The sequence below is a fragment of the Lepidochelys kempii genome, chromosome 12, assembly GCF_965140265.1.
Source record: "Lepidochelys kempii isolate rLepKem1 chromosome 12, rLepKem1.hap2, whole genome shotgun sequence".
In the NCBI taxonomy this organism is placed as follows: Eukaryota; Metazoa; Chordata; order Testudines; family Cheloniidae; genus Lepidochelys; species Lepidochelys kempii.
Window position 1 is genome coordinate 15599866 of NC_133267.1, and position 15036 is coordinate 15614901.

At 39.3% G+C, this 15036-nt stretch overlaps 1 protein-coding gene across 4 annotated transcripts in view; it reads right to left on the minus strand.

Moving 5' to 3' along the window:
- Window positions 1-7685: 7685 nt before the first annotated feature.
- The window catches only part of CYLD (CYLD lysine 63 deubiquitinase), a 46785-nt gene continuing 39434 nt past the window's right edge, over window positions 7686-15036 (minus strand). For all 4 annotated transcript variants that reach the window (XM_073307654.1, XM_073307655.1, XM_073307652.1 and 1 more), the window contains 2 exons: window positions 14107-14323; window positions 7686-12965 (listed from right to left, as the gene is read on the minus strand). In XM_073307654.1, coding sequence (XP_073163755.1) covers window positions 12781-12965; window positions 14107-14323 — 402 coding nt within the window. In that variant the 3' untranslated portion in view covers window positions 7686-12780. The remainder of the gene's footprint in view (window positions 12966-14106; window positions 14324-15036) is intronic.

Sequence of the window (15036 nt, forward strand, 5' to 3'; positions counted from 1 at the left end):
CTAAGGCTAAAAGGCAGTAAAGGAACATTAGCAATTGTAGAGCAGCCAGCTCAGGGAGGGCTCCCTGAAGGAGTGCTGGTTCTCAATGGGGTCATAACCCTACCTGCTGAAGCCCAGGAAAAGGTGAGTATACTGATTGCTAATGAAACAAGCCGTGATGTGGTTATGAAACAAGAACAGAAGATAGAAGACCTCTTTGAGCCTGAAACCATCGTGAGACCCCCCAGTGTGAAGCTGAAGTTCCGGCGATAGATCTTGCAAAGTTTGACTTTGGAGACTCACCGCTGTCTGAGGAGTGGAAGGATCCCCTGAGGAAGAAGCTTTGCAAAAGATCCAAGGCATTCTCACTGCATGAGTGGGACATGGAATGTGCAAAAGGAGTGGAACACCACATCCAGATACAAGACTCCCGACCTTTCAGGGAGAGATCTAGGAAGATGGCTCTCTCTGAGATGGAAGACGTGTGGCATTGTCTTCAAGAGCTGATCGCAAATGGCATCATTACAGGGTCCCTCAGCCCATATGCCTCTCCCATCGTGGTGGTCTGTAAGAAGAGCGGGAAAATCCAGATGCACCCTAAACAGCTGCACTGTGGTTGACCAATACACCATGCCTCAGGTACAAGATGCCTTGGACTGTTTGTTGAAGAGCCAGTCGTTCTCAGTGTTGGATCTTCGAAGTGGATACTACCAGATCCCTCTGGGAGAAAAAGATAAAGAGAAGTCAGCCTTGATTTGTCCGTTAGAGTTTCATCAATTTGAGTACATGCTGCAAGGGATTTCTGGAGCACCTGCTACATTTCAGTGTCTTATGAAGGAAGTTGTGGGAGACATGAATTTACCGCAAGCGTTAGTTTATTCGGATGACCAGATTGTGTTTGGAAGAAGCTTGGAGGGGCACGAAGAAAGACTTAAAGTTCGAGATCAGTTGGAAGCCTATGGGTTGAAGTTTTCAGTTGACAAATGCGAGTTCTGCAGAACCTCTGTGAAGTATGTGGATCACATTGTGTATCAAGAGGGTGTGAGTACTGATCCTGATGAAATAGGTGCCCTCACTACATGGCCACGGCCAAGTAATTACAGAGCACTCAAGACCTTTAGTGGCTACTACCGCAGATTTGTAAAGAGCTATGCTACCATTGTAAAACCCCTGAAAGATCTTACCCGGGGCTACCAGTCCAGCAAGAACAAATCTAAGACCAAGAATAAGGGGAAGTCCCCAAACATCCCAAGCAGAGACACTATGGCCCCTTAGAACCATTTGGACCACGGTGGGATGAGAGATGTGAAAGGGCTTTTTTGGGAAATCATTAATTGCCTATCTCATGCTCCAGTCCTAGTCTTTGCTGACCCAAGCAAGTCGTTTATCCTGCATACTGATGCCAGTTTGGGAGCAGTCCTGTACCAGAAAGTAGAAGGCAACTGTAAACCTGTAGCCCTTGCCAACCACGGGCTGTCTGATAGTGAAACTCACTGTCCCAAACACAAGCTGGAGTTCTTGGCCTTGAAATTGGCCATCACTGAGAAATTTAGAGACTACTTGTATAGTGCTCAGTTTCAAGTATGGACATACAACAATCCACTGATTTTTGTGTTAACAAGTGCTAGGCTGGATGCTACAGGGCAGAGATGAGTGGCTGCCTTGACGAGCTATGAGTTCAGCATTCAGTACTGATCAGGGAGAAGCAATGTAGATGCGAATACATTGTCCCGGCATCTGTTGCTGTGATACCTATGGACAGAGTAAGAGTTATTTGCAGTGTGAGTTGTCGAGAGTCAGAGGCCCATGAGAGCCTTCATGGGTGTGTTGCAGAAGCTCTGGGTCTGCCCTCTGAAAGCATGCCATCTGCCTTAGTGAATTATATTGTGTAGGACTAATCTCCGTGCCCATGCTCAATGCGTCTGTCTGGCAAGAAGCCCAGCTGCAAGATATTGAAATTTGTGATACACTACTTGCCAAAAGGGACGGGAAAAGCCCCAGTGCGATTATCCCACCTAACCCACCTAATAATAAACTATTGAGAGAATGGAACAAACTAAAACTGATTCAGAGAGTGCTGCACCGAATTACCACTGACCCTTCATAGAAGCAACGAATGCAACTAGTGCTACCAAAGGAGTACAGAACCCTGGCCATGAGGGCCCTGCATAATGACTTTGGACATTTAGGAATGGAGGACCCTGGAACTTATTCATAGTAGGTTCTTTTGGCTCCACCTGGCAAAAGGGTTACATTTACTATCAGTCTAGTTCCCTTAGGGGCAGTAGTCTTTCATCATTTTACATGAGCGAGAATCTTGACTATTACAAAGCAGCTGTTTAGAGACCTAGACATATATTCAGATGGTCATGCAAATAAGCGGTGGCTGGCCTTTTCCAGAATCGGTGAAACAGGCACACTGAACAGCTCCTTGTGTAAACACTGGACAACATTACTGCAGTGGAATAGTACATTACAAAGCAAAGGTTGTACTGGGTGAGCCACTTCAACCAGTGCAATCTAAGCAGGTTAGAGTTGTGTGTGTGAACAAGAGCCAAATTCATTTGAAAATCGTTTTATTTATTTTCTTTTCAGAGGGGAAGGAGGATGACTCTGGATGGTGGTGTTCATGCTGGGATCCCTTGCACATATCAACTCAGGAAAAGAAGTTTACAAATGCGGCCATGGAAAGAGCAAAAGCCTGGGACTGAGGAATACTAATGAGTTATTCAGGGTGAATTAACAATTTTTAGATACATTTGAAAGAATTCAAGGAGAAATCTGACCTCCACCTCTGCATCCAAATGGGAGGGAGGAGAGAAATGGGTAGAAGGGCAGAATCCAAATCTACTTCTGAATTTCACAGGTGGTCCATCTCCCATTTAGATGCACACACCTCTTAAGACTGAGAGAATTCAAAACCCAGATACTAAGGTGGAGACTCAAATATTAGTCTAGTTTTGGCTTGTAGGTAAGAGGACGGGCAGGTGCAGTTAAGGCTCTGGACTAAGACTTACATTCAATTCCTGGTAGGCCTGTCGATTAATCGCAGTTAATTCATGCGATTAACTCAAAAAAATCAATCATGATTAATCACAGTTTTAATCGCATAGTTAAACAATAGAATACCAATTGAAATGTATTAAATAATTGGGATGTTTTTCTACATTTTCAAATATATTGATTTCAGTTACAACACAGAATGCAAAGTGTACAGTACTCACTTTATATTACTTTTGATTACAAATATTTGCACTGTAAAAATTATAAAGAAATAGTATTTTTCAATTCACCTTGTACAAGTACTGTAGTGCAGTCACTTTATCGTGACAGTGCAACTTACAAATGTAGTTTTTTTTGTTATATAACTGCACTCAATAACAAAACAAACTTTAGAGCCTACAAGTCCACTCAGTCCTAATTCTTGTTCAGCCAATTGCTGAGACAAACAAGTTTGTTTACATGTACGGGAGATAATGTTTCCCGCTTCCTATTTGCAGTATCACCAGAGAGTGAGAACAGGAAGTTACATGGCACTTTTGTAGCCGGCATTGCAAGGTATTTACATGCCAGATATGCTAAACATTCATATGACTCTTCATGTTTCGACCACCATTCCAGAGGGCATGCTTCCATGCTGATGATGCTTGTTTAAAAAAAAAAAAAAAGCGTTTATTAAATTTACAACTGAACTCCTTAGTGGAGAATTGTATGTTTCCTGCTCCATGCTTTTACCTGCATTCTGTCATATATTTTGTGTTATGGTAGTCTAGGATGACAACCCAGCATAAGTTGTTTGATTTAGGAACATTTTCACTGCAGATTTGACAAAACACTAAGATGATTCCAATATCAGATTTCTCAAGATAGCTACAGCATTCTCCCAAGGTTTAAGAATCTGAAGTGCCTTCCAAAATTTGAGAGGGACGAAGCATGGAGCATGCTTTCAGAAGTCTTAAAAGAGCAACACACTGATGCAAACTACAGAACCAGAACCACCGAAAAAGAAAGTCAACCTTTCTGCTGGTGGCATCTGACTCAGGTGATGAAAATGAACATGCGCCTGTCCACTCTGCTTTGGATCATTATCGAGCAGAACCCGTCATCAGCATGGACGCACGTCCTCTGGAATGCTGAAGCATGAAGGGACATACAAATCTTTAGCCCACTGGCACATAAATATCTTCCAATGCTGGCTACAACAGTGTCATGCAAATGCCCGTTCTCACTTTCAGGTGATATTGTAAACAAGAAGCGGGCAGCATTATCTCCTGCAAATGTAAACAATCTTGTTTGTCCGAGCGATCGGCTGAACAAGAAGTCGGACTGAGTGGACTTGTAGGCTCTAAAGTTTTACATTGTTTTATTTTTGAATGCAGTTTTTTTTTTACATAATGTACATTTGTAAGTTCACCTTTCATGATAAAAAGATTGCACAACAGTACTTGAATTGAAAAATACTATTTTTTTTGTTTTTTATAGTGTAAATATGTGTAATCAAAAATATAAAGGAAGCTCTGTACACTTTGTATTCTGTGTTGTTAGTGAAATCAATATATTTGAAAATGTAGAAAACATCCAAAAATATTTAAATAAATTGTATTCTATTATTAACAGCACAATTAATCATGATTAATTTTTATAATTGCTTGACAGCGCTAGTTCCTAGTTATGCCAGCAGACTTCCTGTATGACTTTGAGCAAATTACCCAATTGCTTTGTGCCTCTCCTCCCACCCCCACCAGTGTGGTGGGAGGTAAACACCTACAGAATCAATCCACTTAAAGACAGTGCTGATTTCTATAAAGGGATGAATTGGGGAGGGACACTTAGGCTTCACCAACACTAGCAAGTTTTACAGCATAACTGTCAGCTAGGAGTGTGGGAGGAGAAGGGATCACACCTCTTGGCTGACATATCTATGCCTGCAAAACTATACTACCACAAGAGTGTTTTTTGGCAACCTAGCTAATGTTGTTCAGGGAGCTGGTTTCGCTATGCCAGCACAATTCTTTCTGTCAGCTTATGCTCTGCCAGCAGCTCTGTTGTGTAGACAAGCCCTTAGAAAACCATTGTTCCAAACGCCATAGAGTTAGCGCTAGCTAGATATAGAATAAGGAATCTACCTTCTTTTTCTTGTTTACAAGTAGTTTACTGTAATTTTTAGACAGTAACTTGCAATTAGTTTGTTATAACTCAAAGTATGTTTATTGGTTATGTTCCACTGAATGTATTCATCCTATTTATATGCATGTATCATTTTTATATCTGAAGTTATAAATGTTGGCTCTGTGCTTGTATTTAAAGCATTTGCAGTAGAAAGCACCCAAAGCAGATTCAATCAACATAGGGGTTAGTCAAGTAAATGGGAGTACTTGGCTAACAATAGACCTTGATAGATGCCAATCCACATCTGAGCATTCCTGGGAACATTCCTGTAGAGAACTGAGTCATGCATGGACATGTGACTCCAAAACTCCATCTTGTAGCTGTGATTCTACACAGGGGGAGAGAGGGGTTTCCAGCCACAAGACAGAAACTATATACGCCCATGGGATACCCCTTCATTTTGTCTTCTGCTGGCTCAAGAGACAGCCTCTCCACCCCAAACAGATGCCTGAAAGAAACTAGAACAAAAGGACAGTAAGTACAGGGATGTGAGTGATTGCTGGACCCAGACTAGGAGGAAGTCCAGTCTGTAAAAGAAGCTTATTGGAACATCTCTGAGGGTGAACTGGATAGCTGGGTGTTGGAGACAGGAATACATCTTAAGTGGTTTTCAGTTAAGCCTGCAGCTTTTGGGGGTTGTGGTTCAGTTAGGTCTGTGGTTGTAGCAGGCCAGGCACAACCAGGCAAGGCCCTGAAGTCCCAAGCTGCCAGGAAAAACAGGCTCAGAGGTAGAACCAACACATCAGGTGGCAGTTCCCAAGGGGGATTTCTGTGACCTAACCCATTACAATTCTCATCAGCAAGCCAGCCCTTTGTGCTTCTGGCATGGATGACTAGGGCACAGATGATGGAAAGGATGACAGGTTTCACGGGTTACTATCGGACAATTGGGGTTTTCTGGGGCAAGTCTTGATTTCAGGTCTACAGCTACAGATTAAACCGATACTATGAACGAGAGGTTAACTGCTTAAACCAGGACACTGCTGTGAAGGTGAGAGCAGCTCTAGCTTGTCTATTAAGAGTCATAGGGGAATTTAAATCTTTCCTCCTCTCTGACAAGTGTGAATTTACTACTGCAAATTAAGCAAATTCAGTGTTTTCCTGCAGCAAATACTTGCAGACAGAACTGCCTAGAGTACAAATTTTCAAGACTAAGAAAAATAAGGAAAGGCTTCTTAAATACAAGCGTTTTGTAAATGAGTTAAAACTAGTAACCCTGCTCTCCTGCTGGTAATAGTTCACCTTTCCTGATCACTCTTGTTACAATCTGCATGGTAACACCCATTGTTTCATGTTCTCTGTGTATATAAAATCTCCCCACTGTATTTTCCACTGAATGCATCCGATGAAGCAAGCTGTAGCTCACAAAAGCTTATGCTCAAATAAATTGGTTAGTCTCTAAGGTACCACAAGTACTCCTTTTCTTTTAAGTTAAAACTAGTAATCTTTCAGTAAACTGAAAATTATAAAACCAAGTGCAGTTTTAAACACCCAAAAGCACTTCAGAGTTAATCTCCTTTTGCCAAACACCACAGAGGACAATACTTCCAAATCAGGTTTTTCAGCTGTTACAAGTCAGTGTCCTCCTATGATGAGATATTGGAAATATGCAGCCCAGTTTCCAGTAGTCAGTCATTTTTTGTGTCTCAACTTTTGGCAAACTACTTGGTTCAATGTAGGCAGAGGTTTCCTGGTACTAGGGGTGGGGGTTGTTTTGAATACATTTTCAGTGATGATTGCGAAGTCCTAGACTATAAATTTATTTATTTTAAAGAAAAGTTACGTTACACAAATGAGAGTGGCTCTCTCAGCTAACAGGCATTAAACAAAATTGACATTATAGCAATATTACACTTATATGGAGAGGTTACTCACCTTGTATTAACTATTGTTTTTTTGAGATGTGCTATCCCTAATGTGTCCCAATGTCAAGTTTCACATACATTCACCCACCTACTGCCACATAATTTCTGCCTAGCCGCATCCTTGTGCTCTGCCACCCCTTATGTCTGGTGGGGGACAGGGGGTAGTTTCAGAAGGGATATTAAACCTCATGCTTAAGGACAAGCCAATCTGTAACTAATAGAAGTTAAGAAGTTTTCTCGAGGGGAACCTAATTCCACAATTGTCTACTGTAGGATTTCTTGCACTTTCTATTGTCACATCAGGTACTAGGCACTGCCCAAGACAGAACGTAGTCCTAGATGGGACCCCTGATGTGATCAGATATAGCAATTCCTCTGTATCCTGTACAGGAAGATTGCAGAAAGTTCATAAAAAAACCAAACTAGTTCACAGGATGAAGTCAATATTTCTATTTCCAATACATGCAGATGACCTCTAAGCCCCTGAAGAAATGAGAGCCAGAAGAATGTTAAGTTTAATAACATATCAATACAGAAATAGTATAGGCCTTTCCAGTAGCAATTCATTCTTCTCTGAAGTTACCGAAAACTATAAAGGCTAAATGAGGGCAACCTCATTTTTTCCTCTCTAACCACCCTTGGAAAAGGTCTTTTTAAATTTAAAGAACTATGTATGCACAAAAACTTGGTATGTTTATTTAACAAAATACCAAAAATAGAGCAGACAAATGCAAAACATGCTTCATTACAATGGCAGAACAATTAACTCAGACCTTAAAACAGGCAGCCTTAATAAAGGTAAAGCTTAATTTAACCTTCATGCCAACTCAATCTTTGAACTGTAGGAGTCAAACAGAAAACATTTTGTGGTTTAATACTACAAAGCAGACTATCAAGGACTGAGGTGACAAGCTCATCTATTCCAAAGGAGTGTGAAGTGCACAATAAAAAATTTGTTTTTTAAAAATGTATTGAACTGAAGTAACTGACTGCTTATGACCATGAGTAATAATTGTTACAGCGACAGTTCCTTAAAAGGAAAATTCTCACCCCATATAATAAAAACACAATTACATTTTTAAGAGCAGAATATCAGAACAAACATCAAATACATTAGAAATTCATTGCACAGAAATTCATTGCACAGAAAACGACAAGACAGTCACTGAAAAGACCTCAACTGAACATAGGTCTTCATACGTTTTTCTTCCATCACCTCCAAACCGAAAAACCAGAAGCAGCTGTGTGTAATGCACAAATCTATGCTGCTTGTGCATTGATGTATCTGCAAGGAATTGCTTTAGTGACCTTTCTCTGACCTCATAACCCCAGCCTAAGTATATGACCATGGGTGTGACTTGCTCATGTTTCCATTGACTCCAAGTTTGTTCATAGAACAAAAACTTAATACATAGGTGTGTTATGTGCTGTTCCTGGAGCCATCTATCCAATTTAAAAGGTATTTATAAGTTAAAATTCATGATGGTGAACCATGTTCTTTTCACATCAATTTTAGTGGTTTAAAGTTTTCCTCAGGCACACTTGCAGAAGGGAAATCTTAGTTTAAATAATAAAATCCTATCCTCTGAACATCATTACTTCAGGAGAAGATAGGCACTTCATTACGATAGTGTAAGAACTGAAAAGGGAGATTTTCAAAATAATAAAAAGGATGCTAAATGTCCAATTCCCACTGAACGTCAGGGAGTTGGGCAACTAATTGCTTTTGGTGACCTGGAAAAAAAAAAAGTCTCCCCCAAATGCATGTTGGCATTGTATAAAACAGTGGTAACTGCTTAAAAAATGCTGACTTTCTGTGAGCTCCCTTTCCAGGAAATAATGGAGTGTAAAGAAAGCATCTTTTCTTCCCTACAGAATCTCAAATTCCTTTTCATTTTTTTGTTGCCTCATAAATAAGATGAGGTAACTGCCTTGGATTTACATCACTCTGGTAAATTTGTACATTATTTACAAGTTATTCTTCATAGTTTAAACTTCTCCTCTTATTTAAGTCAGTTTTATATATTTGCATAATGCTTTCAGTAAAGAGAACCAGAATGGTCAACTTCCATACTCTTTAAAACATACTATACTGTGTCAGAGTATGTATCTGTTTCTCTAATCTGATGCAAAACTATGCCATAGAGTAATACGAAGATTGAGATTAGAAAAATAGTTCTTTTTCCTCAAAAGTGTTTCCAAACTACTACAAGCATCTCTCCCACCTATTTTAACTCCTCAAGACTAGACTACAAGCTATATAGCAAACCACCGTATTAACATACGATCCCCAAAGTGGTGAGTGGTTCATAATTAAACAAATGCATACTGCACAACCCGATTATTAAAACGATATTAGACAATCACCAAAAATGTATAAAGCAACATACAGACATTCCCTCAATTCTTTATACAAATTTTCCAAGTATAACACAGTGAAAAAAGTATTTATGTAAGAAATCACTCTCTTTGGAAAGAAGTCCAATGATTTGAGAGGGAGAAGCCAAGAGGCCATTTATATTGGCCCTCATTCACATTGGTCAGTAGTCATTTCTATTCTCTCTGAAACATTAGGGTCAGTGGAACTACTCAGCTCTGATTGATTTTTCTAAGCTCTCTCTCAGTTTATTTGAATACTTTCAGCTAAAATGACTGCACAAGCCTGCCACTGTTTTTTTCAGTTTGCTCCCCCCCCAACAAAAATATTTCCTTTGAGTTAAATTTTGTTTTGAAAAAAAGTACTTTTCTTAAAAAGTCAATTTGAATAGAAAAAAAATCAAGAAGTTTTGTTTTGAAAAATCTTGAAACCGATTTTTTTCTGACTGACAATTCCACACATTCAACACATTTGCAAAATATTTTGGTCAACGCCAATCTGCATTTTTCCATTAAAAATTTTCCCCCAGCTCTTCCCGCCACTGATGGTCATTTGAAGAGCTAGAGATAGCCTTTTCAGTGTCTTGCCTGTGGACATGGTAGGAACAGAAGTTTTTCCTATAATTTTTCATGGCAGCACATGGTATTCTATCGGTATATTTAAAAAAAACAAACCCACAAATAGATATTGGGACCGGAAGAGTGAGAGGTGTCCAGTGAAAAGGAGATGCTGAAGGTTTCATTCTTCTCACCAAAATTGTGTGTGGAAACTAAAGAAACTAACTCTGGCTGGATATGTACCACACACCCAACTGCCTCTTCCTTACAGAAGTAAAGTAACCTCAAAGCAGGATCATCATCCACCTCTTCACCCAAACCTTCTTTTCATAGAAATTGATAAAGCCACCTAAAATCCCTAAGGCTGTTTCTTGTTGGAAAGGAAAAACAAATGTGTGCATCACCATAATCTTAAAATTTGTGAGATGCACTCAGATACGAGGCTGATGAGGACCACAGAAATCAAGGACAATATTTTAAAAAACAAACAAAAAAAAAAAAAACCCCGCACAACACCTTTACAGTTAGTGGACTTGGCTATTTCTAAGCAGAAGCTTCTTCCCTTTTTGTTCTTCAAATGTTCCTGCCTTTCCCCTATATGCACTTCAAATAAGTGAGATTCTCAGGTGTTAGGAGGCAGTATGCTGCTCATGTTTTCCCTGGAGCTGGCTAAATATAAGACTTATTAACAGAACAAATGAAAGAAATGCATACGAGTCGAGCACATGGCTTGAAAAATCCACTTATCACTGCTGAGCCAAAAGCCATTGCTACCCTGAGGGCCTAAACAATTTGTTAAATTTAATTTTTTGTTTAAAGTAAATTGTCACTAGCCTTTGTGCTTAAGATAACCTAGTAATGGAACTGAATGTGTTGACTTTTAGTCTGTAGAAAGACAACTTGTGTGCACGCTTTCTCCAGTAGTTGTGCGGCCCCCACAAATGAACAGTTTCATAGTTGTTACTCAGTTTCACTGCCACCCAGTGTTCTGGACCAGGAGGCAGGCCCTGGAGTTGCACAAAGAACCAACCACCTACCTGAGGAAGCAAAGACTATGAAACACAGACCTGTTTCCTCCTCACATCTCACAGAAGCCAGGAGGCTCTTTGAGTGTCAGTCTCTTCCCCTCCTCAACAATCAGGCAGCTCCAGAGAATGAAGAGATTAAGTTCTCTCCCTATGTTCCCATTAGCTATGATCTGGACTTAATACCAATTTTTCCCTGCATCTCACTAACTCCAACCATTTCCTTACCCAACCCCTAACTTTGGTACCAACCTTCAGCTGGCAGCTTTTAGTCCACCAGCTACTCCAATGCAATTCTCAAGTCTTGCCCTAGCATGTATCTAATAATCAGCAAACAGCCAGAGAGAAATATTCTACATTTTCTGGCACAAAAGTGCAAAACTAACCAAGTTTTTACAATATTCTGAAGGCAAAATCTTTTGGTATTTGGTTTATTTGTTTTGTTTTAAATGATAGTGTATTTATCTGTTCTTCATTCTTTCTACAGAGTAGATCCCAGAGAGGCTCTTGTAAAACATGTAAAACAGCTCTTACAAATCTGAAAATATGTGCTACAACCCACAATAATGCAGTTTATGACCTATAATTATTTCTACAACATCCAAATTTTTCTGCATACAGATGACATTTCCAAACATTTTTTAAAATAGTTTAGACAGAAGTAGCTGAAAGGCAATTAATATAATAGAATTCCATCGCAAATAAGAATCAACTTCCAAGTCACAAAATATCAATTATACTTTATACAGTGATTTTTTTAAACTAGTGTAATTCATTTTGTTCGTACGCCTCAAGTACCAAGTAGAATGTTTAAAATGCTATTTTTTAAATTTGTAATTTTATCTTTCCTGATGTTCATATTTTTAACATTGATGATCCCAAACAATGAAAAATTTAGACCTATTACACATAGCAGCTCAGTACGTTGTAGAACAAAGTGTCAAATTCATTTTACTAAGGACTACAGATTCTACTTTATTAACACTCCCTGAGGCAATAAGCCACATTGTTTAGCTTGCCATCCAAACATTTGTATATATTTAATTTTATGTTTTGCAAAAAAAAAAAAAAAAAAAATATGAAAGACATTTCCATTTGTTAGTTCATGTATCTACGGTTACGCTTGGACAATATTGCCCCAGTCCCTGAAGAAAAAAGTATCACATACGAAAGGAAAGTTTGTTTGACTCGCCCAAATAAAACAGGAATAAAACCCTCAGGAATAGAGCAGTTTTGAGATCATGGGTGTTGTAAAGACCTAGAATTCTATAGAAGTAGACATGCATGATATCAGACAGCTAAGGGTTAACAAGACCACAGAAGTAAATTGTAATGATCTTATTAAAACCAAAATTATTCCTTCCTGACGGCAACTGTTTGCTACAGACCAAAAAAATAAAAAGTCATCCTTGGTCCACAGAAACACACTGAGCAAGTACACAGCGTGTGTTTACATTTTCAATGGACTAAGGAGGATTTTCCTGTTACATTTCAGCTTCTCATTTCAAAACCCAACATATTATCAATGCACTTAACTTAAAGCTTTAGTTTTTAGAAACTTCATTTAGACTTTGTTTATAAAACAAACACACGCGCACACATCCTAGAGTGCAAAATGCTTATTAAATATTTCAACAGAACTCTACGTGTAGTTTTTAAAACATTCATCTTTTTGTTCTAGCAGTCAGCTTTCCCCCTATAATAGCATCCATTGCCGGCAACGGTTGCATCAAAACTGACTACGGTGTATAGTGAATCCAACAGTAGAAATCTGCGTACAGTTTTTTCTCCTTTCCAGAGTATAATGTTCATTTGTACAAGCTCATGGTTGGGCTTTGATACATGCACATGTAAGCATCACAAAGCAGTCTTCGTGCACATCCTTGAATTTTTCTGGAGTCCAGTGAATGTAGTTCTTCTAGAGACATTTTTAGGTACTCTCCAACTTCTGGGCATGGTGTAACTTGTGGAATGTTAAAACCATTCTGGCCTCCTTTTGTGGGGGAAGCAAGAAGAGAAACAAGATTAGGCTAGCATCTTAAACATCCATACTTCCTCTTTAATGCGTACATCTTTGAAACACATCTTGGAGATGTCTCAAATCCAAAGCTGTCACTGTGGGCTACTACATGGTGAACTTCTGTATTAAGTATTAACACTTCCAATGATTGCAACTGCCACAGTAGGCTTTTCTAACCCCATGGGAACCATTTGTAAGCTTATGGGAACTTTGTGAACAAATATAAATTATTTTGGTCTTATCTGTTTAAATGAAACAAGATTAGTGAATTAATTCCCATAGCTAGTATGAGGACTTGACAATGTGTCCGTCAAATAGCATTGCTGTACCACACAAAACCATCATCACCACAATCTTAACTACTTGCCTAACTAATGGGGTGCTATCAGGTGTGCTGAGGCATTCAATAGGAAAGTGCAGTAATAGTCAGAAAAATTACAACTTAATCATCAGATCTGCTGTGTGCATCCAGTCAGATTTGTGTATTTTACTGGACTTTTACTTTTGCAACTTTTTATTCCTGTTAGCAATACCGCTGTAGGAGAGAGAGAGCTGGAGTCTACTGTGGCTTGCCTATCATCACTGGAGCTACTTATAATGTGCGAACCACAAAAATATACAATGGTTCTTAGTCGAACTCCTGTTGTATCTATTACTATCTGCTTTTTTAAGGCACTAGCCACAAGTACTGAATGTACTGTCCTCTTCAATTCACCAGTGTTAATTCAGAGAATGTCAGTTAAAGAAAATGTTATCATAGGATAACGGTCTCCCACTGCTACCAAATCAGAGGACACTGATTTTGCAATAGAGAGAGATTTTATTTCTATTATGCCAAAGACAGCTACTGTTTGAATTGTTTAAGCCTGAGATTTTGGAGAAGTGAGAATGACAGTTACACACTGTAGAGTTAAATAGCTACATTCCAGTGGACTTGAACTAAACAAAAACAGATTTCTGTGTCTTGGCATTTAAAACAAAAATTACTTTTCAAGCCTCATGACATATAAAAAGGTATGTGTTCTGGTACTGGAAAACTTTTAAAGTCACAGTATTTAAGAGCTAACATTGTTTAATGTGACAGTCTAACAGAAAAAAATAAGCAAAGATATACCATCCCGATCTGCCATGCTGTCAAAGAAGAGCCAGGCGGAGTCATCCCTCCCATATTTAACAAAAGCTACATAATGGCTTGTTTCTATGCAGAGAACAGCAAATAACTCCATCTTCTGGCAAGGGATACATCCATGTCTCCAATCCCAGTCTGGTAGATCTTTAGGAAGTGACACTGGATTGAATTTATGACTCTGTCTCTTGGGATGTAGGTGAACCTAGAATTAGGTCAATATTTCAGAAAGAGAAAAAACACAACAAAAACAAACAAAACCAACCCACCCAAAAAACTCCCAACCAAACCCACTTGAGGGCCAGACTCATGAAGACAATGTAGAAATTGGTCTTGTTTTTGGCTTAATTGGCTTGAGAGTTACTTGTTAGCTAGTTTTTGCCTTGTAGCTTTTTTTTTTTTTTTTTTTTTTGATCAGCTCCGGGCAAGCCAGGGCTGATCAAAGTCAGGGGTGCACAGAGGACCCACCACAGTCCAGACTGCCTGCAGGGGGGGGGGGGGTTCTGGTCACAGTGTTGGGGTTCTTAGAGATTGGTTTGTTTTGAAATGGGATTAGCTTGATTTTTGGCTTATTGTGAGTGTTGGAGTGGAGTGCTTATTTACCACGTGAAAGTTGGCAACTGTATTGGGGGGGGGGCACTCTTTTTAAAAGGCTGTGTGGATTTTAGTATTTATGAAAGGGCAGACTGACAGCACTAGAGAATGAAGTCTGTCTTAACCAAAGAACAGGTCTACATGGACAACAGCAGTGCAAGTTCCCCTATGCTGTCTCACCAAACGTAGCTCCAACCCGCCATGGAGAAGTCCACTCTAGAGATGAGAGGAGTTCAGTCTCCAAACCTATTCAAAGTCTTTGCGCCGCTCCTCCCGCAGACTTACAAAAATAATCATCACTATTGACACCTTTAGTGGAAACAG